The sequence below is a fragment of the Melospiza georgiana genome, chromosome 6, assembly GCF_028018845.1.
Source record: "Melospiza georgiana isolate bMelGeo1 chromosome 6, bMelGeo1.pri, whole genome shotgun sequence".
Classification (NCBI taxonomy): domain Eukaryota; kingdom Metazoa; phylum Chordata; class Aves; order Passeriformes; family Passerellidae; genus Melospiza; species Melospiza georgiana.
Window position 1 is genome coordinate 21,719,906 of NC_080435.1, and position 24,209 is coordinate 21,744,114.

General features: G+C 53.5%; 3 protein-coding genes across 4 annotated transcripts in view; all 3 read left to right on the forward strand.

Moving 5' to 3' along the window:
- The window catches only part of SYT12 (synaptotagmin 12), a 49,830-nt gene extending 35,800 nt beyond the window's left edge, over positions 1 to 14,030 (forward strand). The window contains exon 9 of the transcript XR_009114532.1: positions 14,019 to 14,030. The gene's annotated coding sequence lies outside the window, so the exon portion shown is untranslated. The remainder of the gene's footprint in view (positions 1 to 14,018) is intronic.
- Positions 44 to 10,785, forward strand: MRPL21 (mitochondrial ribosomal protein L21). 2 transcript variants are annotated; one of them, XM_058025408.1, is made up of 7 exons: positions 44 to 96; positions 832 to 892; positions 2,064 to 2,149; positions 4,332 to 4,498; positions 6,095 to 6,147; positions 9,968 to 10,071; positions 10,552 to 10,785. In XM_058025408.1, exons 1-7 carry the CDS (start codon positions 66 to 68, stop codon positions 10,614 to 10,616), a joined length of 567 nt encoding a protein of 188 aa, XP_057881391.1. In that variant the 5' UTR covers positions 44 to 65; the 3' UTR covers positions 10,617 to 10,785. The 2 variants fall into 2 exon arrangements, with proteins under 2 accessions (XP_057881391.1, XP_057881392.1); XM_058025409.1 differs by having other exon boundaries at positions 4,335 to 4,498.
- A 3,290-nt stretch (positions 14,031 to 17,320) lies between the features above and the next one.
- Positions 17,321 to 24,095, forward strand: LOC131084764 (ras-related and estrogen-regulated growth inhibitor-like). Its single transcript, XM_058026471.1, has 4 exons — positions 17,321 to 17,462; positions 20,990 to 21,046; positions 21,690 to 21,763; positions 22,453 to 24,095. The coding sequence occupies exons 1-4, from the start codon at positions 17,366 to 17,368 to the stop codon at positions 22,936 to 22,938; spliced, it is 714 nt and encodes a 237-aa protein (XP_057882454.1). The 5' UTR covers positions 17,321 to 17,365; the 3' UTR covers positions 22,939 to 24,095.
- The last annotated feature ends 114 nt before the right edge of the window (positions 24,096 to 24,209 follow it).

Sequence of the window (24,209 nt, forward strand, 5' to 3'; positions counted from 1 at the left end):
GCCCCGCCCCCTGCGCGCGCCGGGCCCCGCCCCCGCGGTTCCGCGTCCGGCGCGAGGTCACCGCGATGGCGGCGGCGCGAGCGCGGCGGGCGGGAGGTGAGCGGGGAACGGGACCGGGAACGGCGGGAGGAACAACCTCTGCCCCTGCCGCTGGGAGGGAAGGCAGGGAGGAAGGAAGGAGCTCTGCCTGCTGCTGGGAAGGGGGGAGGCAGGAAAAGGAAGGAGCTCTGATTGCTGCTGGGAAGGAGGGAAGGAATGGAGGAAGATGCTCTGCCAGCATGCTCATCTTTCTGGGAGGAAAGGAAGGATGGGAGGGCTGTGCTCTGCCTGCTCCTGCCATGGGAGGAGGGAGGGAAGGACGCTGGCGGCAGTCAGGGTCCCCACTGCTGCCTCCTCGGTGTCCCTGCCCTGCACCTGCAGGATGGGCCCTGGAGCTCTTCCCAGAGGTGGAAGGGATCCGGGTCTTTCCCACCATCAGCCTCGGAGCAGCACAAAAATCAAGGAATATTAACAAAAAGAATCAGCTTTACACGGTTCTTTGCACTTTGGCATAAACCCTTCTGCAAAATCCAGTGGATGGGAGGGAGTAGGGACTTTATCAATCTCTTCCCAGGCAATGGAAGGGGCTGCCCAGGGAGGTGTTGGAGTTCCCGTCCCTGGAGGTGTCCCAGGAATGCCTGGATGTGGCACTCAATGCTCTGGGCTGGTGACCAGTCACAGGGTGAACTCGATGGTCTGGGAGGACTTTTCCAGCCTGAATGATTCTGGAATTCTGCAAAAGCCCAGCAGCTGCTGCCTGTGTTTAATTCTCTTTTTTCTCCTCCCTTTCAGCCTCGCTGCTCTCGGCTGCGGTCCGGCACAGGAGCTCCCAGAGCTCATCCCCACAGGCAGGGTAATGTCACACATCCATCACTTTCCTCTTCCCCCTGGAATGCTGCCCTGCTTCCAGGCTGGGAGGGCAGCTGGCTTTCCTCTGGGAAGGAGATTTGGCTGCCCCTTGGTCACTCCCCAGTGTTTTGGGCTCTGCCTACCTTCAGTCACCTTTCCCAGAAAGATGCTTCTCTTCATTTTTGGGGGTGGTTTTTTTTGTTTTGTTTTTTTTTTTCCCATCCCTGGAATTGTTCAAGGCCTGGTTGAAGAGGGCTTGGAGCAACCTGGTCTGGTGGAAATTGTCCCTGCCTTGGGTTGTGACTGGATGAGCTTTAGCATCCCTTCCAAGGCAAACCCTTCAGGAATCCTGTGACACTTCTTCCAATGACACCTTCAGGCTTTGCTTTTTCCATCCCTTTGGGATCTCCTGCTGTGCCTTTATTCCATTCCCTGTGCTGGGATCTCCTGCAGGACTGAGGAGCTGCTGCTGGCTGTGACCAGGAGGGGACACTGCAGGAGCAGAGAGCTCCTGCCAGGGAGGATGGCAGGATGTACTGTTCCCTCTTCCTGCTCATCCTCAGGGATCAGAGATCTTGGATCCCTGCCTGGGTGATGCAGCACCCAAAATCTCACTAAACCCTGTGAGGCCTCAGTGCCTGTGGCTGTGTGCTCACAGGTGCTTGCAGTTCCTGTTGAATTAAAGCCTTTTGGGATGTTTGCCTCAGGGTTACAGAGTAAATCAATCATTGCAAAGGATTTTGAGTCCATTTTGCTTTTTTCCACTACGTCTCATGTTTATTCCTGAATATTTTATGCATTTTGTGAATCCAAAGTGTGGATTTCTGCATGCAGGGAAACCTGAACTGCCCACTGCTGAGGGGGGTGTTTACAAAATTATTTTGGGATGGTGTTAACAAAATCTGCTAAATTTTCAGATTGCAGAAACCATGACCTTTCATGTTCATCTCATGGGGTTTTCCAAGGCAAATCTCTCTCCTCTTTATATCTAAGATTGCTTTTGTGCTATTGTAGATTCTTGCCTGATTGTTAACTGTAATCTGATGCCTTTTGGTGGGGTGTTTGTGAGTAATATCCAGTTCCACTCCATCTCCTTTTTCCTTCTTTCCTCTCCCTGTTTTCCATCTCTTGGCAGCTTCTGCTTGCTGCAGTGAATTTTACCTTGTCTTTCACAGACTTGTTGCCAAAACTTCCCTGACTTCGCCCCCATGGCCTGAAGTGAAGCTTCCAGATCCAGTGGAAGAAGCCAAGTATCATGCAGGTAAAGGTCTCAAATCTGGTCTTCTAGCACTGCCTTGAGGCCTGATGGAGCATAAATGTCTTCAGTTGGAAGTTTGTATTCTTCACTTCTTTTTTTTAAAATTTAATTTCTCATGTGTTTTAGTGTTGCTGGAATTGTGCTCCAGCTGCTCTCCAGGTTTGGGAGATTTGGGTACAATGATTTCTCCTTAGTTTAGGGCAGCTTGTCCCAGAGGAACCTTACCTGATGTGATATGTGGCATGAAACACTATATTAAAAAAATTAAAGCACGAGAGAAGCATTTTGGGCATGAGAAACGAGTTATTTTCCATTCACTGGGTAAATCAAAGCCAGCAGGAGCAGTTGGATGGTGGGCACAGGGAGAGCTGGTGTATTTTGGTGCACGAAACAGAGCATCCAGCCAGCAGGAGCAGTTGGATGGTGGGCACAGGACAGACCTGCAGAGGTGGGACACAGTGTGACAGAGCACTGGGGGTCGTGTCCCTGTCCCCTCAGCTGTCAGGACTGCTGGGTGAGAGGAAACTGCCTCAAGCTGTGCCAGGGAAGAGGCAGGTTGGAGGAATTTCTTTCTGGAAAAGGATGTTAGGCGCTGGGAGGGGCTGCCCAGGGAGGTTTGGAGTCCCCACCTGTCCCTGGGGGTACCCAGGGAATGGCTGGATGTGGCACTCAGTGCTCTGGGCTGGGTGACAAGGTTGACAGGAAGAGCTGAGCTCACCTCCCTGCAGATGTCCCCCATCACTGGCTGGAGTGTGTCCCTGACTGAGGGCTGTGCTGTGGAGAGAGCCTCCTGCTCCACATCTCCCGCTGCCCTGCTCTGATCCTGCTTTTCCTCTGCTCTGTGATGAGAAGCCAAGTGTCAACAATCACTCAGGTGCCAGATGGGTGCCTGTCCCTGTGTGAGAAATAACCCAGCAGTGAACCACAGACTGCTCCCTGCCAGCCCCGTGGGGAGCAGGGTCCCCTCCTCAGGGATTGCTGCCATCCTGCTCCCATGCCATTGCCTCCTGCTGCTGCTGAGCCTTGCATCCTTCTCTCCTGGCTGTGCTCATCCAAAGGGAACAGCAGCAGGAGCTTTCCAGCTCTGCCTCCTGCTGCCCATGGAAACAGCCCCAGATATTTTAGGATGGGTCTCTCCACATGGTGCTGAGATCCAAGCCAGCAATCACTTGATGTTTCCTGGCACTGGAGATGTTGGGAGAATTGTTAACAACTCTATCCTGGTGGGAATTGCAGCAGCTCCTGCCCTGCAAATAGTTTCTATTCCTGTCCCTACCTTGAAGTTTGTATCCTATGGCTTGAAGCTTGGACCTTTTCTGAGCATTCCTGTAAGGATTGGGTTGGGTTTGCCTGGCTGCTGGATTCCTGTCTGTCCCAAAGGGATGTTCTGTTTGCATTCCAAGAAAAAAAAAAAAAAAACCACAAATGATTCAGCCACTTTTTAATGTGTTTTCCTGAGCAGCTCGGGAGGGTGGGAAGCTGCTGTTTGGCAGTGGGATGGTGTCAGGCAGCAATACCTTTTGGTGTTCCCATAAAAACTGGGGCTGGATTCACTGCGCAGGAAGCTGATCACAGGGAATGGAGTTTGTCCATGTGCAGGGCCTGGTCTCTGGGCTGTGTCCTGCTCTGGCACCACTCTGCATGCACATGGGAGGAGGTTTTTCTGGGAAAGAGCAAAGGACAGGTCTCTCCTGTCCTTGCTGCAGGTACAACTTCTGGGGCCAGGCTTTCCCTGGTGTTCTGCCAAGCTCTTCCCGATGTTTCTCTGTGCCTTAAGCACAACTCAGAGCCCTGGGCTGTTTGCATATGACTTGGAAATGGAGGGAATTTCCTCCAAACACAGGGTGCATGGACAAGAGCTCTTTTCTGGAATGCTTTATATCCAACTACAGTGTATTTTGGGATGCCTGAGGAATGGGCTGAGAGTCAGCAGGGTAGAGAAGCTGCACAGTGTATACAAGATGTTTACTTATGTGTAGCTTTGCCAGCACCTAAAATACAAATAAATCATTAATTTTAAGAAAGGGAGGCTCGCACATCTGGGAAGCAACGCTGCTGTTGATCCTTGCTTAGAGATTCCCAGGAGATGAGAGTGCTGGGGGGGAGCAGGGTGGCTGGGTGGGTTTTCCCAGCCCTCCCCAGCTCCCTGGGTGTGCTGCCCTGATGCTGGCCTGCTGTTTGCCAGCAGAGGTGGTGCAGAAGGTGAACGGGCTGATCGCGGCCGGGCGCTACGGGCGCCTCTTCGCCGTCGTGCACTTCGCCAGCAAGCAGTGGAAAATCACCAGTGAGGATCTCATCATGATGGACAACGTCCTGGAGGCCGAGTGTGGAGACAGGATCCGCATGGAAAAGGTGAAAAAAACCCAGAACAAGTTCCCTGCAAACGTTCCTGGAGGCAAAACCCATCAGTGGTTTTATCATCCCGAAGTGCTCCTGGGGGTCTCCCACCTTCATTCCAGCCCTTTGTTTTGTTCCAGTTCTCTTGGTTTCGTTCCAGTTTCAGATATTATTGTGATTTCTGTTCAACAGGGCTGGAGTGAGGCTTGCCAGACTCTGTGGGGAGACAGATTTTTGTTGTCCTAACTCCTTCCAAAAAAAGAAAATGACAGTTGTTGTTTCCAGAGCCGGCAGCAAAAGCCTGTGTTTGCCTTGAGAGTCCAGCACCCGGATCACAGAGTCATTTAGGCTGGAAAAGACCTCTAAGATCATCGAGTCCAACCTCTTAAATCCTTGCAGGTCTCCCAGAGGGACTGTAAACTCCTCAGGGCTCTGCAAGATCCTTATCGTACTGGGCTGGGTGGAGGCAGAGGGATGGGGCACGGAGGGGAGAATTGCCAAGATCCAATTAATATCTTTATCCTCAGCCTTGGACAGCCAGCAGGGACGTGCAGAGGCTCATTAATCCAGGCTGAAGGGAAATATTATGGAGTGGGATTCTGTTGGCTTCGCTTTGGTGTTGTTTGTTAGAGCTCAGCAAGTAATTAAAGAGAGCTGTGGAGTTTTTGTGCTTGCCCATTGCTTTGAAGCCCAGTTTTGAAGCAGCTTTTCAGGAATGTCCTCATCTATGTCCCCACATCCCTGTGTGCAGCAGAGAGGAGGGATTTCTGTGCTGTAGCCAGCTCAGAATGCAAAGATCTAGATGGGAGTGAAGGAGAAAATTTGCCTGAACACCAGAGCCCTTTAATTTGTTGGGTTTTTTTTTTTTTTTTCTGTCCAAAACAAAAGCCAGGACTTCTCATGACTCTGGGTGGTTTTTAAGTGCTGTCAGAGGGTTTGTGAGGCAGCCCTGGGAGAAGTGGCTCCAGATGTGGCACTTAGGGAACGTGGTTTGGGGAAGATTGTGGTAGTGCTGGGTTTCATGGTTGGACTCCATGACCTTGAAGGTTCCTTCCAAACTCGATGATTCCAGTGAAATGCAGCCTCTTCCTACTGTATCCTCTCTTATCCTGCCTGTTCCTTTAGATGTGGCTGAAATGAACCCCCAGATGTTCATTTCTTTATTCCCCATCTGGAGGCCTTACAGAGGAGCATGAGGGAATTGTTTCCCCACTGGGATTTGTAGCATTTGCTGTAAAAATGCAACGGTTTAGGAGCTGCCATTTGTCCAGATCCCACACGAGGCAGGTTATTCTTCTTCCCTGATTGCTTTTCATAATTTTTTATGGCTGCTGGTAAGCCAGGACAGAGAGGTTCAGTGTGTTCTGATCATGCAGAAAGATACTTGTGCAGCCTGTTTGAGTGGGATGAGCTCTCTGGAAGAGTAATGGCTCTGTCTGCAGCCTGTTAGCAGCTTTCCTCACTACCCCTCCAGTTAGTGTCAGCTTTGAAATGTGGGAAGGCCTGGTTTGAGGCACTTTGACTCCTTTATGGCTGTAGAATTTGAAAGGTCTTGTTTGCATTTCTGCCAGGACAACGAGCAGTGATTTGTGCCTGATTTATTTCCCCCAGGTGTTGCTGGTTGGTGCTGATGACTTCACACTCGTTGGAAGGCCGCTGCTGGGGTAAGATGCTTCATCAAGGAATTATATGACATTTTGTACTTAATTGTGGCCTCAGGGCTCTGCAGTCCCTGAAACTGGTATTTATCAGCACTAACTTTGATCCCAGCCTCGTGGCTTTTGAAAGAATCACCAGTAAAACAGCTCATCGGCCTCTGGGTATTCACCTCAGTGGGATCTTTTCCTCCTTGCACAAACTAGCAGGACATGTTGCTCTTCAGCATCTCTACCCTGATTTTGGTGGTGGTCATCTTGAAATAAGCCAGAAATTTCCTTTTCCTTAGTCCTTTAAGTTGGGTTTTTGAGCCTTTCCCTTTGCCACTGACTTACTCCAGCAAGCCTTAACCCTGATTTCAGTGTTCCTAATTTTTCCCTTCCTATTAATCACATAATCCAGCAGTCACAGAACTTGGGAGAAGTTGATCCCTTGGCACTGCCTCCATCCCACTGCTGTAGGACTTGCTGTACAGGACTTTTCCTTCCCAGAAGAAAGGGGGTGTGGGCCAGATGTTACTGCTGGTGGTATTTAGGAGTTATTTGTGCTGTGATAACATGGCCCTGGTGGCGCTGGTGGTACCTGCCTCAGGTCCCTGTGCTGGACAGGATTTTGGGAGCTGCCAGTCCTTGTGGCAGCCCTGGAAGTGGATCTGGAATAGCAGATCATCAGGATTCTCTGAGTTACTGCCTGTGGGGAAGGCTTTAGGAAGGGGAATCTCATTTTTAGGACTGGAAATGGGCTTTTAGTTTTGGGATGTGCCATGTCAGGCAGCTGAGGAGCAGCTTCCCTCCCCAGCTGATCCAGAGGCCCTGGGGTGGTTGTTGGCAGCTCTTGGTGCTGGGTTTGGCAGGGTGTAGCCAGGAGCTCCAGGACAGGAGAAAATCCAGCTGTTGGCTCCTGCAGGTGCTGTGAGGGTGTGGGAGGTGTTGGCAGCTGCTTGAGGCAGACCAGGCTGCACATCTGGCCTGTCCCAGGGCCTGTGGCTGAAGGGAGTCAGTGGGAGGAGGAAGGGGCTGGCCAGGAAGAGTGAAGGCTGAGGGGGAGATGCCATCACCCTGTGAGCTGAGGGAACCCCCCAAATCCCAGCTCTGATACGGGGTGGAGAAAAGGAGAAGGGGGAAGGGGAATGGGTGTCACTGGCAATGTACACTGCAGTTCTGTCACACAATCCCCTAGCCCACAGACACTCTGGGGAGGAGAGGAGAGGCTGGATGAGAAGAGAGGCAGTTCTGTGTTCCTGTTGTTGTATAAATAAACACCCAGTGAGCGCTCACAGCCCGAGGCTTCACCGGAGCCGCTTCCTGTGGGCTCCCAAAGTGTCCTGTTGGGGACAGCTGGACAGGCTTTGTTCCTCTGATACCCCACAGGATGACACTTCTTTAAATCCTAGCACACCCCATGTGCTTGCTGGAGGCTATTCTGGGAGCTTCTGGCTGGCTCCTGCTCTGGAATCTCTTGGGCTCCGTGTTTGTCCCCAGCTGGCACGAGGGCTGGAGCCTGTGCTAGGCACGAGTGCAGGGAAAGTTTGGCTCATTTCTAGACAAAACAGAGCTGATGGGAACTTTCCCTCTAGGAAAGCTTGCTGTTTCTCCTGCTACCTGCCCCTTTGTGCAGTGGAAGTGCCAAAGGCTTTGGAGCTGGGCTGGGATTCAGTCCTGCAGGGAGCCAGCCTGGCAGCTGCAGCTGTGATCCAACAGTTTGCATCCTCTGGGCTTGGAGCTTGCCTGGATGGTTTTTTTTTCTGCCTCTTGACATCACCTTTCAGCCCAGCTCATGAGGTTCCATCCTGATTTTTTCTCACCTCCTGCAAAACTCCAATCCATGGAACATTTTGCTGTGTTCCATGGACACATGCAGCTGTGTCGGGCTCTGGGAAATGTGTGACCCCCTTCTTATTTTTATGGACATTCCAGTCATACCTAAAACGTTTGATAGAGATTTTTATTTTTTTTCCCTTGGGCTCTGTTTTGCTGAGAACTTGTCCTGCCCACGAGCTCTTCCCCAGCAAGTTGGTTTCTGTTGTGCTTCAGCCTCCTGCCAGCAGTTCCTAGAGCTGAGTCCCACAGAGAACCCAGCAGGGCCTTGAATCCAGGAAGTTTAGTCCCAGATTAGTGGTAAACCACGTCTGGAGTGCAGTTTGCTTTCTGCTTTCTCCTCCCTCAGGGCTGCAGGGTTTGTGTATGGTTCAGTGGAGCAAATCCTGGAGCTGGCATGTCGGGGTCACACAGTGGTTTCTGAAAATCTGAATTATTTTATATCCCTTTTCTCCCGGGCTGGTCACTAACTGCAGATAAATCAGTTTCCTCCGGGATCCAATCTCTGATTTAATCACAGCCCCAGGGTGAATTTTAAGAGATGGTGGCTGTCTGAAGCCTTTGGCCTCCCAGTGACCTTGCTGGAACAATTTCAGCTGGATGGGCTTCCCCCTCTGCCCCCCTCAAGTGCAGACAGAGCCGTTTGTCAGCAAAATGGTCTTTAAATGTCTTCCTGTGGCAAACTTAACGAGCTTTTAATGGAATTCTGGAGTGCTGTGCATGGAAGAGCAGCTCCTCCTCCTTCCCTGTGGCTGCTGACTAAAAACCCCCTGTGCAAAGCTCCTGTCTGGATCCTGCCTGGGGGTTCTCACCTTCTGAGACCCTTGAAGCATCTCAAGGTTGATTACAGTGGTTTTAGCAAAACTTAGTAATTTAATGTAATTTTCCCCAAAACTGTGTTCCAGCAGCAGCAGCTTTATGGCAAGCCTTGCTAAACGCTGGCTACAGTGGAAAATTGCTTATGGTTCATTAAAACAATTAATTTAAAAATTATTGGGAAAGTTATAGCATTTCCAACAAGGTGAGATCTTCTTCCAGCTGTCTGTGATGCTTTAGAGGGGGAGGAAGGATTTCTTGTTGATCAGGAGCAGGGATGGGCTCATCCTGTGCCAAAACCAAAGCAAGGCACATGAAATCACCTGGAGGTGCCAGGGAAGTTTATCTTGCCTCAATCTTGCAAGTTCCTGCAGGTCTCTGTGTCTGCTGCCTGCTCTGATGGAAGATCTCATCCCTCCCATGACAGGGAAGCTGTGACCTGTCACACCTGAGCCAGGTACAGCACCTGGAGGCTTTTGGCTGTGCCTGGGCAGGTGGCCCTCCTCCCAGGGAGGATCTGCAATTCCCAGCATTGTTATCCCTTTCTCTCTTCTCCCAGAAACCTGCTGCCCAAAAGTAGGATGTTGCGAGAATTAGAAAAACAGAAACTTCCACAGACACTAAACAATTTGGTGTACAGCCTTAAAGGAATCTTAGATTGATGTGAAAATACAATACACAGATACTAAAACAAAAAATCATAAACTTATATTTCTATAGTTGTAGGTGAGAATATACCTTAAGTAAGTGAGAAACTGTACTGATAAGACAATGAAGAGTTTGTAATATAAGGGTGTAGTTGTTAAAAGTTAAAATAAAAATGTGGTTTTCCCCTAACAAAAAAACATGTGTGCCCATGAGTTAGAAACCCATTGGATAAAAGTACCTGCAGTGCAGCAGAAGTAAGTAAAGGTGATAAGTTAGAAAAGTGAGATAAACCCTGTGGCAGCTGTCTGTTGAGTTAGGAAGTTGATATATCATCTTGTAACAAATAAATTTGTGACTGCTCTTGAGCTATGACTGAATACTTTCTCCTCTAAAATATCACAGCCTCTGAGGTTGCTGTTGATCTGAGCAATAAATCATTGCTAGCCTGAAAATAGTCCCTTCCTTTCTAGCAGGGAAAACGCTAGCATGTAAATAACTAAAACTTGTAAATAACAAAAACCTGGTGCTTCTCCCCCTCCTTTTTAAGGAAGGACCTGGTGCGTGTGGAGGCCACGGTGATCGAGAAGACGGAGTCGTGGCCCAAGGTCAACATGCGCTTCTGGAGGAGACACAACTTCCAGAGGAAGAAAAGTAAGGGGGAAAGGGGAGAAGACACCTCTTCTTCCCTGCTGGGTGTGGGAGGGGAGGAATCCAGCACAAGGACCTGGGGAAGGGGCTCATTCTCTGTGTCCCCAGAGCCAGCCCCTGTCCCATCTGCACCCACACAAGGTTTAGTATTCCCTCAGTGTTCCCTGAACTTCCTGGGCAGGAGAGCAATCCCGGTCTCTCCCCAAAGCCTTGAACATTGGATGTGTCATCACAGCTCCCAGCAAGCCCAAACAGGGTCCTGCCCAGGTTTTGGTTGCCAAATGTCTCTTCCTTGTCTGAGAGAGGGAGGAATTATGGCTATTTTTATATGGGATGGATGGTAAAGCCTTGGCCAGGCTGCCCTCTGGGACCTGCTGTCCTTGGCATCCCCATGGAATGCTGCTGTCTGCCAGCAGGAGCCCTGGCATGAGGTAGGCACCAGGTTTATGCTGTTACCTGATCCTTTTTTTCCCCCTTTTTCAGTCATTGCAAATCCCCAGACCGTTCTCAGGATCAACAGCATCGAGATCTACCCCTGCTTGTCCTGACTGGGGAGGTGTCCTGGGAATCACTGCTGCTCCAGGCAATTGAGGAAATAAAACTGCCTCAGCACTGGGAAGCTCTGGACTTCTTGTTGTGGTGGGAAATGGAAATCTCTGTGTGGTGGGAAATGAAAATCTCTTTCTTTTTAAAATAATGAAATATTTTTTAAACTTGCTTCAGCCTTGCTGGTGTTTATTTGCCAGGAGTTTTAAGCTACCCAGGATCCATTGCTGGTTGTCCAGCTTTTTCATGCCTAATGGATTTTTTTGCCTCCACACCTCCTGAGTTTTAGGAATTCTTGTAATGTAATTCCTGGCATTGTGAGGCTCCAGGGAATATCCTGGGGCACAGCCCGTGGGACTGAAGAGGGCAGTGAAACTAGGTAACTGCAGGGTCTCAAATCTCCCAGATTGTGCCGTGGGGTGAAAATCCTTCTTATTCATTAGCACTGGAAAGTGGGGCTGAAAAATTCCCCTCCTGAAGGTGAGCAGCAATAAATTGTGTGTGTGTGTGTGTAGCACCATCAGAATGAGACACTGGTGGCTCAGGAGGGACTTTGTGCCTATTTCAGAGCTGAGTTTTGACCTGCTGAGGGTGTTCCATGTCTAGATCCTGGTCTTTTCCCTCTTCTGTGGCTGCACCTTGAGCACTGTCCTTTCCTGAGCAGCACATACAAGGCCAGGTGGATCCAGCTGAGGTCTGCTGGTGTTTCTGGGCTGGATATCCACCAGGAGGAGAGTTTGCTGAAGTTTCCTGGAGTTTTTTGTACTGTGGGGTTCCTAATAACCACTATGGGAAGGGAAAACAGGCCCTGCTTACCCTGTCACTTCCCTAGGGAGTACCTTGCTTCAAACTGGGAATAAAATCACATTTGGGTGTCCTTTGCACTCCCACCATGGCTCCCCCTGGGACAAAGGTTGCCAGAGCCCTGTGCTGAGGGAAATGGGGATTTTGTTCCATCTGGAGCTGGTCTGGCTGTCCAGTCTCACAATTCCTTTGGGAGATCACTTCAGGCACCGCTGTGGTGGCTGTGGCTGCTGGAAAAGGATCCAGCTGTGCCAGGGCTGAGCTGGTTCTTCAGCCACTGGAGACAGCTGCATCTGCAGGGGTGGCTTCAGCCCTCCCCATTTCACATCCTCTGGCACAAACAGCCCTTGGCAATGCTGCTCTTTCCCTGCTGCTGAGGTTAAACACAGTTTTTAGCAGCTGATGGAGCGTGGAGACAGGGACAGCCTGGATTGTCACATCCTCATTCCCAACCTCTTCCAAACTGAAAGGTTGGGGAGGCCCCTCCAAAAACCATCTCCCACCGGTTCCCCTTCTCCCACAGGTGGTTGCAGCTCCATGCTGGGAGCAGAGATCCCAGCAGCAGGCAGAGTGTGCCGTGGGCTGGCACAGGGACCACAGCTCCGGATGCAGGCTGTTCCCAGTCCACAGCGGAAGCGGCACTGCCAGCCCAAGGAATTGGACTGGAAACCCTCAGTCCCTCTGTGCTTCAGTGCTGGGGCTAAGAAACAGCATGTCTTGGCTTTCAGGGGATGCAGCAGGAATGTTCTGTCCTTCCCAAATAGGAAGAAACACTTGGAAATAATACGGGATTCTGGGCTCAACAATACGGAGGGCAGAGGCTGCTGTGGAGTTCAAGGAAAAGCAAAGGGCTTAAGGTCTGTGAGTCTGATCCCCCAAAAAGCCTTTGGGAATGTGGTTCTGATCCAAGTGAGATACTACACAAAATTAGGGTGGTTTCACAGCATTTTGGGGGGACAAAAAATCAGGAAGGGAAAATCCAACCACTATCAGGCAGTTTTTGGTTTAAAAAAGTTTATAATGCAAAGTAGGCAGGTTTTGTTGGAATTATTTATTCTGACTGAGGTAAAATGGGATTATTTTAATGCTTTCTTCAGGAGAATTTGAATCAAAAGCTTTTTGTCATTGCAAGTGGAAGCAGGAATGCTCAGCTCTCAGGGATGAAGTCACAGGGGCTTCATGTGTCAGGAGGGTGATCCTTGTCACCCTTCCTGGTGCTAAATAGCACTGAAACAGTTTAAGAGCAGGAATTTTTCAACAAAACAGGTTGAGAAAACTCAAGGATTTTTTTTTTTTCCCTTAAGCACTGATTCACGGTGAAAATTTCTCTGCCAGGACCAAACAGATCCGGGTGCGATTTGAGATGCTTTGCCCAGAGCCGGAGATCCACGTGGGTCAGACAAGAAGCAGGCCCGGGCTCCGGCCACCCTTGTGGCGTCTGTCCCCCCCGGCAGGCAGGCAGGGAGGCTGGAGAGCCGAGCCGAGGGCATGTGCTGGGAACGGGAGTGAATTCCAGCGCTGATCCCTGCCCGCAGCGCTGATCCCTGGCCACAAAGCCGCTGCCTGTGCCGCTCCCTCCCGCTGCGCTTTCCAAGAATGCCGGCAGGGCTCGGCGGCAGCGGGACAGCCGGCTCCGCAGCCCTGACATTTCCCAGCATAAGGAAGCCTTGTTTTCTCGCCAGCTGCGAGGTTTGCTCGGGAAGGGCTGGCGGGAAGGATTCGCGAGGTGCCCTTGCTGCTCCTCACGGCATCCCTTGTTTGGGGCAGGAATGCCAAGCACATCCCTGGCCCTGCTCCTCCCTGGATCCCAGGCGTGTGTCCCCCGAGACCCCTCCTTGCCCTCCCCTCCCCGGGAGAGGCTGAATCCCTGATTTCTGTGTGCCATGCACTGAGCCCAGCCCTCCTCCTCTGCCCTTTCCAGAGTGGCCTGTGGCACCAGAATTCCTTTGTGGCTCCAGGTTTTTCGCTCCCCCTTAGCTCCAGCTGCTTTTAGGAGCCACTTTGGAGCGCGATTTCCATCATTTCAAAGGCTGGTGCTGTTCCAAACCCCTCCAGTGCTCTGGATGTTGCAGCTTTGAGGGGCTCGGACTTGTGTTTCACACAAAATCCTTCTTGTGGCTGAAGGTAAGACAGCCCCATCCTGGTCATCCCACAGGATCACTTTTTGCAGTGTTTCTGGAGGTTTAAGTCATTTCCACGATGGGATTTGTCTTCCTTCCCTCAGCACAGTGCTCTGTGTTCTAAAATCAGCTTCCCAGCAAAGCCATTCCCGCAGCGGGAAGCTTCCCGCCGTGAGGGGCTGTTTGTGGGGTGTGATGGAGCCTGATGGACAGACGGGGCCTGTGGCTGTGTCCTCCTCCCCAACAGCCGGCTCCCGCGGGAAAACAAAGTGCAGGGCCCTCTCTTTGGAAGCCACGGGGCAGCAGAGGGATTTAGCAGTTCTGCCAGGACATTTGGATCGCGTGCTCTGCCAGCCATGGGCTGCCGGTGTTTATCCAGTGGCACAGCTCTGGGGACATGTTGTTCATGTTGTTCAGGCCCTGGGGTGGGAGGGAGGTGCTGTTAATTTGCCCCTTCCCTGTGTTTTTTATCCCTCACAGCTTTGGAAGGAGCCTTTGAGCTCTGACGTGGAGCCAGATTTGTTTTCTCAGCGTGATCCAGCCGCGTGTCGGAATCCGCTCCAGTGGCAGACAGGAACGGGACATCAGGACACTCTGCTGGTTGGATTTGTCTTGCACTAGAGGTTTTATTATCTCCTGTGACCTAAAAACCAGCCTTTTATTAAAAAAAGAAAGGGAATGTGTTCCCAGTGGGTCCCTGTTGATGCAAATCCCTCACGGAGGAGTCCAGCAGTGGCCGGCATGCCTGGACATGGGGCCTTCCATCTGTTTTCCCTCTCCCTATTTGTAGCAAATGGAGAAGCAGCTGGGATCTGTGTCCTTGTGCCTTGTGAATGCACAGGTTTCACAGCAGGATTGGTGTCAGAAGGAACAAAGTGAATCAAGGAAGGCAAGGGGCTGAAGGCTGGGAGGACTCTTGGGTGTGCTGGGTTTGCTGCAGCAACCCAAAATATGTTTATGGACAGGGCAGTGTGGCTTTGGTTATATCCTTGGAGGGCATTCCCTGATGGAGCTGCACATGGAAATGTCTGTGCAGTAATTAACAAGTGGCAATTTAATGTGGTGGGTGAGCTGGAAAAGGGTTTGAGCCCTTCAAATAGAGGCTTGGGAGAGGAGCTAAGCCTTAGGGAACCAAAGTTTGAGATGCCTCAATCATTTTGGAACTGGAGTTGGCTCCTGCATGGATCTGTTGGCATTCCATGCGTTTGGATCATCTCATGGAGAGAAAAGGGACTGGTGTTACTTTATCCTCCTTTCCTAAGAAAGAAGACACCATTGCCCAGTTTCAAAAGCCTCAAAGCTCAGTTTCTGGGCAGCTCTCAAAACAGCTGACAATCCAGCAGGGAAGTGGTTTGGACCATGGAATGGGATCCCTCTGACCCGAGGCTACGGCCTGAGGGGATTTGGCTCTGTGCTCTAGGCCAGCTTTTCACTTCGGCTGATTCTCTGTTTGCAGGGCTGTGATTCATGGGAGCCTCTGGCTCGGTTCCCAGAGCAGACTCCCTGTGTCTTGAAGGACTGGTAAGTATGGACGAGCCTGACTACAAATATTTCAGCAGCACTCAATATCTCCTGCACCTTTCCCACCTGGCTGTGCTGCAGAGTGCCAGAGGTGGATCATGCAGCAATCACCAGTGATAAAATCCTGTTCCCACTGCCAAACGTTCCCTGGCAAACGTGGGACGTGGTGCTGAGTGCTCCTGTGGGAACATGCATGTGGTTTCCACCACGCCATGCCTGAGGAGCAGGAGTTTCTCCCAGCTCTGCTGTCAGGGACACAAATTCCCCAGCCCCAGGACTCACACTGACCCTTTTCCTAAAGAATCCAGGGATAGATTTTTCTGGAGCAGCTGGTCTTGGATTGGAAGGTCATAGTGGTCGTGGAGGTGGTGGGAAGGGAGCTGATTTTCCCAAGGTGACATTGGAAGTCTGTGGCACGAGTGCAGCTGTGCTCCCATTTTAACTCCACCCTTCTTGTCCCTTTGTTCCCTCATCCCCAAGAATCCATGTGCTGTTAACACACTTGGAATTAAGGCAAGTGTGACTGCCCAGCTGCCAGGGCTGTGCTGCACCTGAGGTGAGCACAGCAGGAACCTGGAGCAGCAGGAATTGTTACTCTCTGCACTCCCCCAGCCAGTTCCTGCCTTCCAAAGTGCAAGGGTCGATTTTTCCATGAAATTTGCCCATTTGTTGTCACACAGCTCGCAGGAAAAGGGGTTTTCTCTGTGGCTTCTCCCTCGTTTGCCTGAAATCAGGCAATGCATTAAAACTGGTCTTAGAGAGGATCAGGCAAGAAGAGGACTTGATTGCAGACATCTCATTTCCGTAGGAAATGGGGCTAAAAATAGGGAAGGAATGTAAAGGAGATTTCTTTTTCTTGACACCCCCCGTTCCCCAGCTGGGAATCAGCTTTTGTCCCAAAATCTGTTTATTGCCTCTCTGTTGCTTTCTGGGCCCCAGATGTAGCCATGAGCCTGATTTTTGCCTTTGGAGAAGCCGGAGCAGGGCTGTTTCCAGGGGCTGATGCACAAGGAAGACACACGTGATGGCAAGATGGCTTTCTGGGAGAGGTCTGCTGGCTCTCCATGACAATCCCTGAGTTATCCAGGGGCCTCCCTCCAGCCCTGATCCAGCTGGCAGCAGCTGTGATCCCAATAACCCTGTGACTGGTTGAGTGCTGATGTCCCCGTGGGCACCAGGACGTTCCCTTTGGACACCTGATAGGGGCTATAAATACCAGGTGGGTTCATGTTCCCTCAAGCAGCGAGTGGGCTGTGCCAAGTCACCCCAGATGGTCAGGCTGAGAGATCCCTGTGCCAGAGAAATGGCTGCAGCCTTCGGAAAAGGGGCTGAGTCCCTGATGTAGGTGTTTGAGGGCTCCACACCCTTGGCCAGGTCCCTTCTCCCAGCTCCTTTTTTTTGCACCACTGGTGTCACCTGGGATCTGCATCCCATGGGTCAGAAGTGTTCTGGGCTCTGATGGAGAGAGTCAAGATGCTGCTCAAGGTGCTGCCAGGCTTGTCCCTTCTTCCCAGGATGCCCAAGGCACGTCCATGCCAGCTCCAGGTACTGCTCTCAGCTGTTACACATTCCCTGCACAGCTGGGTACCCCCTAACGCTGCTGCTTTACAGCCTGGTGCTGTTGCTGCCCCAAAACACACAAAGTTCAGTTCCAGGCCTGTTGTGGAGTCCTTGCTCTTGGATATCCATGGAGATTTAGTGGCTGGTTTGTGCTGAGCCAGGATTCACTCCTCGTCCTGCTCGTGGGACAGGGAGGATGGCCAGGGCTAAGTCAGATCCTCTTGTCCTTACTAACTTGTCTGGTGCACAAACAAGGGGACAATTATGATTTCAGGCAGTGGTTTGGGGCAGGCAGCACCCTCCCTGTGTTGCTCTGGCTGGGGAGGTGTTGCGCCACTTCCCTCTTTCCTCACTCTTACAGACCCAGGGAATGCCAGGAAGGCTTGGGATGGAAGGGACCTCACAGCCCATCCAGTGCCACCCCCTGCCATGCACAGGGCCACCTTCCACAGCCCAGGTGGCTCCGAGCCCCGTCCAGCCGTACCTTTGCCCCTTTCGGGGGAGCGCCTTTCCCTGGCCGGGAAGCGCTGCAGCCTGCGGGGAAACTGAGGCACAACTCCCGAACCGCCTCCGGGACGGGATGACGACCGCCTCTGCTGGCCAGGGAGGAGGAGGAGGAGGAGGAGGGCATCAGCCGGGCCCGCCCGGGGCTGAGCCCAGCCCGGCCCCCGGGGCGGAGCTGCCGGAGCAGCGCCCGGCGGAGCGGGGAGCGGCGGATCCCGGGGCAGCCCCGGCCCGGCTCCGGGATGAGCTTCCCGCGGCCCCTGCGCCGCTCCGTGAGCCTCAGCCCGGCCCGCACCCTGCGCCTCGTCGTGCTGGGACAGAGCGCCGTGGGCAAGACAGGTAGGACGGGGCTCCCCGGAATCCCCCCGGTGTCCCCCGCATCCCTCTGGCATCCCCCCGCGCCTCTCTGCATCCCTCTGCTATGCCCTGGCACCCCTCTGGCATCCCCCCGGTATTCTCCCTCCCGGCCAGTGGGACCAACCTTCCCACGTCCCTTTGGAAGCCAGGACAAGGGACATTCTCCCGGTGCCCCCCCAGCCGTGGGGTTTAGGGGCACTGAGTTTCCTTCCCCTCGAGTTTCCCACATGGACACTTTGCACCGTTTCCCTTGCCCGAGGGGTGCCCGGCTGCGTGGGGACCCGGGATGTCCATCACTGACCGGGAGAACTTTGCTAAAAGCCGGGATTGGGTTTTCCCGGCTGTGAGGAGCTGGCTGCTCATTCCCAGCGCCCGCAGCAGCTGTGCGGAGCCTCCTCCGCAGCACCGGGCTGTTTTCCCTCAGGAAAACTCCCTTTCCCTGTGCCTCGTTCAGCGCTCTCCATCTGTGCCTGCTGAGCTGGGGGTTTGGGATGCCGTGCTGGGAGCACCTCAGCTCCCTCCTCCACCCCCTTCCTTCCTGGGGATCATCCTCTCCTACTTCCCACTCCTCCTGAGCTGTGAGCATTCAGAGGGGGCAAAAGTGTCCTCAGCAGCACTTGGAGTGCCAGGACTGGGGTCAGAGGCAGGGAAAGATGTGGATCTACATTGCAGTGATCCATGATCCATGCAAAGCCTGGTATGCTGCTGTGCCCTTGCGGACAGGGAATGTCCTGCCCCTCTGGAAAAGGGAAGGCACCGCAGCTGTGGCACCTGTGCTGGGCTGTTGGAGCCGCTGGAATTGTGTTTCCATGGACAGCAACCGGCATTAAGGAAAAATCCTCGTTCCCTGAGTCAACTGAAGGCAGCAGCTCCCAGCTCTCCCTGAGCAAGGCTGGAGCACGGGATGGGGCTCAGCTCCGGGGTACCCAGAACCCTGGGGGTGTCCCTGGAGGTGTTTGGCCCCGATGGAGCAGATGTTTTTATGGGGTGTACGAAGCCCTTGGCTCGCCCCCACCCCAAACACGTGTGTCTCCCTGCTGCTGGCCATCCCACCCGGCACACAGCAGATTCCTGGCAGCTTTGGGCCCCTCCTGTGGGCAGCTGTGGGGGTTTTGTGCCTCCTCCTTAGGGTGGGATCGTGCTGAGGGTCTTTAAAAGTTCCTCCAGTTCAGGTCGGAGTGTGTGACAGGGGGACAGTGACACAGGCCATGGAGTGAGGGCACAGAGGGGTAATTGGTCTGTGCCTCATGCAGAGGAGAGCTGGAGCGTGCCAGGAACAGGGAGCAGCCCCTGGGAATGGCGGGCACGCAGCCCCCTGAGTGTGTCCCTCCCCATCTGTGTCCCCTGGGCGCTGTTCCACACGTCCTCCCCTGCCAGGGGACATTGTGTCACCTTCCCCAGGGGCTGTGCCCCAGCTGCTGGGTCCTGCTGCCCGCCAGCCCGTGCGCTGGGGATGAGGACACCTGTCCTACTTCCCTGCCCAGCTGGCAGGTGACATCCCAGGTGATGGATGGAGTGTGGGAGAGGCAAGGATGGAGCCAAGGGCAGCAGCATCATTGCTTCAGCTCCTGTGGGGAGGACATGGGAGCTGTGTCCCCAAGGTGAGGGTGGCATCTCTCCTGGGCAGGGTGTGAAGCAGGGCAGGCTGAAGGTGGATTTCATCCCTGAGCTGCCAGGCTCCCATCCTGGCAGGGCCCCACTCACCCCCAGGATGACCATGGGATACAGAGCCAGGTCCGGAGAGTTGAGGGGTGGGAACAACCAAAGGGCAAATCCTATGTGAGCAGCTGCAAAAGGGAAGGATAACCCTTGATTCTCAGCAGGAGTTTGGGGTTTTTTGGAGCAGTTTGGAAGCCTTCAGGATCTGGAGACCCAAGGTCCCAGACCCTCCGAGCAGGGGTGGGTTGGGGTGCAGCTGTGTGGTTTAAGGACCAGGGCTGTGTGAATCAGCAGCAGGGGCTGGAAATCCAGCCCAGCTGGGGCTTGTGCTCTCCTCTGCTGCTGCTGCCCAGCGTAAACTCTGCCATAATCCAGAGCAGAGCTCTGCCTGCAGCACGTGGAGTGAAGATGGATCGGTTCTGGGGCCATTCCACAGCAGCACAAACAGGGCAGCACGTGGGCACATGCCTGGTGCTATCCCGAGGTGCCAGCCTGACTCCGTAGCAGGTAAATCACCCCTTGAGCCCCCACCCCACATTTAAGGCACAATTAACCCTTTCAGCTCCAAGGAAAGCCCTTCCCGAGGTGACTGATGATCAGGATGGGGAGAAAAAGCTCCTTATAAGGCTGGGTGGCCACGGCCGCTCCGCCTGCGGCCGCTTCCCCCACTGGCAGCTCCCCTCGTGTTCCTGCGCTCCAGCCAATTTTTAATCAATCTAATTGGCTCCTCTTCTCATCCCACACCATGTGCTCCAGCTTTGGGTGGCTGCCTGACATATGACACACAATCAGGTGCTTTCCAGAGACCGAGCCTGCCTCGTCCCGCTCCCCCCGATAACTCCGTTGCCTCTTTGAAGGTGCCTGTAGGTGCCTCCTGCAGGATGCCTGGTTATCTCCTCAGAGCAGTTTGGCTAATTTACCTGCTTTTTTCTTCAAATCCCTTCCCTGCTGTGCAGGTTTCAAACCCAGAGACAGACTGGGGGGGGGTGAGAGGATGGTGATGCCCCCCAAAGAGGAGCCAAGCAGGTGTGAGAGGCAGGAGAAGTTCCTGCATCCCTCTTTCCCTTTCTGTGGTTATTTAAGCCACATTCCTGGGGTAAGCACACAGATCCTGATGGGCTTGGTGTGGGTCTGTGAGGGCAGGACACCAGCAACATCTGCTGGTGGGCAGGTGGGACAAACTGACCCTGGGTTGCCGAGCTCCAAGTCTTGCTCCAGTATTGCTCCAGCTTGGTGTTGACTTTTCATTTCCCCTTTTGTTTCTGGAGGGGTTTTCACCACATCCTGACTCTGGTGAGGTTTATCCTCCTGTCACACTCCTGCTCTGTTTTCCCTTCCTCCTCCCCCTCCTGACTCTGTGCTCCTGCCTAGCTCTTTTGGGGATTTTCCCCCCCACCCTGTTTTTTCCCCTGTTCCACTAATTTCACTTTCCACTCCTGTTGCCTTTCCAAGCCAGCTCTCAGCCTCTCCAGCACCTTTCACTCCCATCTCCATTATCATCATTAACACCGCAAAGGGCTCAAGCACCACTTCTCTCTCCACTCCTGCACTCTCTTCACCCTCCCAACCATGGCTTTGTCCAGAAATTCCCTCTCCAGGCATCACCACTGCATTTCCAAAGCAGCTTCCTGGAAAAAATGTTAGGACCAAAGGCGCCAGGGAGGGTTTTGCCAGCAATTTGGGCTTTGCCTTGCTGGGCTCTGGTGCAGGGAGATGTATAATCAGATGAGGGGGTTTAATTGCTTGAGCTGTGGCTGCTCCTGCTGCTCCTTTGCCCTTGCAAGGGCAAAGAGGAAAGATTAGTCCAGAGCACTGACAATTCCAACAGGATTCATTGTGTTTTTTTCCAGCGCTGACCGTACGATTCATCACCAGGAGATTCATTGGAGACTATGACCCAACCCTAGGTAGGAAAACTCCTTTTCCTTGGGGCTGTCACCATGGCAGAGCCAACTCTGACCCCAAATTCCCCCATATTCCCTCTCCTTCCTCCTCAACCAGACAGGCAGTTCATGGACATCCTGACACCTCCCTGGGTCCTGCATGCCTTTTTCCCTTTCTGGTCTTATTTAGGCAAAATCTATTGGGATGAGCCTTTGGATTGCACAGGGAAGTGCAGCAGGCTCAGTCAAGGGGTAGTGGAATCATGTAGCATCATAGGATCACAGAATCATTTAGGTTGGCAAAGACCTCGGAGAGTCCAGCCATCAAACCAGTAGTTCCTGCTCAGTTCCTGGAATTCCTTCCCAATCTGCTGGGGGGTGGCTTTTAAATGACAGGAGGCATCTAAGCCCCTGGAGCCCGTGCTCTCCTGAATTCTAGGATTTTGTTGGGTTTTTTTATCTTGCATTTGGGTTGTTTTTTGAGCACTGAAGCCATGTCCCTGCTGGAATGTCCCAGAAATATCCCCTCCTCCCTCTCTCCTGTGGAGCCCCTCTCCCTCCCTTGCTGCTCCCACACTTTGGTCACTGCTGCCCCCTCGGCCACCCACCCAGGTGACCAAAGCCACCTGGGGGCTCTCTCACACACCTTCCCTGTGTGTCCTGCCAGAAATGATCTACAGGCACGTGGCTGTCATTGATGGGGAGATGGTGCACTTCGAGATCCTCGACACAGCTGGACAGGTGAGCTCAGCTGGGAGAGCAACACGGAGCAGAGCAGCCTGACAGGGAAGGCAGCCCCTGCTCTTCCACTGGCCTAATTCCTGCTGTCTGGAACGTCATGGTGGTCACCTCAGGAAAAGGGTGTTCTGGTGAATTTATGTCTAACCTCAGTTATATTACAGTGTAATATATTATTAATATATTACAGAGTAATATATTCCTCCATTCCCATTCCCTTCAGGTGAATATTCCTCCATTCCCATGCAGGGCATAGCTGTGCTTGCTGTGCCAGTGGAGCATCCTGGCACCTCAAGGGAGCACTGATTCCCCCAATATCCATGCCAGGACAGGGCTGATGGCTGTCCCCACCTGCCACACTGCCTAAGCCACCCCATCCCTGTCCTGGGTTGCCGGTGCTGCTGTCCATTTTCCCTCCCACAGCTCCAGAGGTGTTTCCTGGTGCTGCTTTTATCTATCCAAGGGGTTTCCCTTCAAGGGAATGATATTCCATTTCTCTTCTTACACCCACATTCTCCTGTGGGAGGGGGAGGGGGAATGAGCCCCATCAAAGACTGGGCTGGGAAAGCAAATTTGGGGCTGCTCCTTCTCAGCCTCCATGGGGACGGCGCCCTCGGGAGGTTCACCAGGGTTGCATCCATCGGCGCCGGCATTCCAGCGGTGCTGAGGGAAGCCCGTGTGTGCCCCGGCAGGAGGAGGACTCGCTGCAGATCGAGGAGAAGATCAAGTGGGGCGATGGCTTTGCCGTGGTGTACTCGGTGACCGACCGCTGCAGCTTCGACGAGGTGATGCGGCTCTGCTTCCTCATCAACCACCTGCACGCCAGCCCCAAGCGCAGCGGCGGCGCCGAGCAGCCCCCCGTGGTCATCGTGGGCAACAAGAAGGACCTGCAGTTCGACAGGATGGTGTCCACCGAGGACGGGGAGAACCTCTCCAAAGCCCTCAAGATTCCCTTCTACGAGATCTCCACGCGGGACAGCTACGAGGAGCCGGTGGCGGTGTTCAGCAGCCTCTACCAGGAGCTGCTCAGGCAGGGCCACTTCTCCCCAGGCTCCTTCAAGAGGAGGACAGTGTCCAAGCTCATGGAGAAGATCCCCAAAATGCAGGCCAGCTCCAGCCTGAACTCGGCGGGCAGGAGCCTCAGCTTTAACTCCTTCAGGGACTACATTCCCGAGTGAGCGCCGGCTCAGCCCGGGATGGGGGCGGCTGCTGGGGCTGTGCCGGCTCTGCAGGGCAAGGGCAGGACTGCAGAGGGTGGCACCGGGCTACAAAAGCCTCTGGGTTCTTCTAACAGGGGGCTTTGTGCCAGCAGGGAAGGTGTTCCTCATCCATCTGATCCCTTTGTTCCCTCCTCCCCCTCTGGCATGGCTGGGGTGACTCGGTCGTGTTGGGACAGCCCTTGGAGGGAGGCTCAGCCGTGTTTTGGTGGGGCTCAGACCCAGCACAGGCACATCTTGGGGGGCTTTCCCCCTCCCCTGAGCTGACTGGGGGTATCTGCACCCCAAATCCAGCACCCACCATGCTGGGTGACCCCGAGGGCCGTGCTGGCTCCCAGGCTGGCAGCAGCCATTCCCTGGGGATGGAGCCTGCATCCTCAGCGTGGCTGGTGAGTAAAACCCCTGGATCCTCCAACCCTTCCAGCCCATCCAGGCTGTGCTCAGCAGCATGGACACAATGGAGCCAATTCCAGAAGCTGCTTGCAGGTCCCCCTCTGTCTGCTCATCAGCTGCCCTGTTCCCAGAGGGAAAACCACCACCCTGTTTTGCACAGGGATGGGGCAGGAAAGGTGTGGGAAGGAGCCGGGCTCGTGGCTCATGTTCGTCCCCTCCCTCTGGGTGTTGGGGCTCTGTGGCTGCTCGGGGTGGCTGTGCTGGGTGCCTGTGGTGTGACTCCCCTGTCCCCTCTCTTGTGACCCACCCCGTTGTCTGCTGCCGTGTCCTGTGACAATAAAAACCGAGTTCCCAACCGCCTGTGGCACTCCTAGGATAGGTTATTTCAGGGAGCTTAAGGAAAGGAGTGCATGGTTGTAGAATCACCCTTAAATTAGGGCTGGGCATCCCTGTTATCCTTCCCCTGAGCCTGCACCCTCCTGGCTCCCTCCACCCCTACAAGGATTCCCTGTAGGATCACAGCCTGGGAAGCCACTTACCCCAGCTCCCCAGCCTGCTCCAGAACCCACCCAGGCACCCTTTACCCTCCTACAGCTCCCAGAGGTGTTTCCTGCTGCTGCCTGTGTCTATCCAAGGGGTGTCAAGGATTCATTCTATTCCATTTCCTCATACACCCACATTCTCCTGTTGGGGCAAAAATGAGCCCCATCAAAGAGCTGGACTGGGAAAGCAATTTGGGGCTGCTCCTTCTCAGCACCTTGATTAAAATCCCAGTTTTATTGAATTAAATTGAATTTAGTGAATGAAAATTCGCTCAGGGCGTATGGGCAGAGCCCAAA

Excerpts from the sequence above, each read along its gene's own strand:
- MRPL21 (XM_058025408.1), top strand. The coding sequence starts at position 66 with ATGGCGGCGGCGCGAGCGCGGCGGGCGGGAG. Across the intron at positions 6,148-9,967 it reads GTTGGAAGGCCGCTGCTGGG|GAAGGACCTGGTGCGTGTGG; the intron begins GTAAGATGCTTC and ends CTCCTTTTTAAG. Across the intron at positions 10,072-10,551 it reads CAACTTCCAGAGGAAGAAAA|TCATTGCAAATCCCCAGACC; the intron begins GTAAGGGGGAAA and ends CCCCTTTTTCAG.
- LOC131084764 (XM_058026471.1), top strand. The coding sequence starts at position 17,366 with ATGAGCTTCCCGCGGCCCCTGCGCCGCTCCGTGAGCCTCAGCCCGGCC. Across the intron at positions 17,463-20,989 it reads GAGCGCCGTGGGCAAGACAG|CGCTGACCGTACGATTCATC; the intron begins GTAGGACGGGGC and ends GTTTTTTTCCAG. Across the intron at positions 21,764-22,452 it reads TCCTCGACACAGCTGGACAG|GAGGAGGACTCGCTGCAGAT; the intron begins GTGAGCTCAGCT and ends GTGCCCCGGCAG.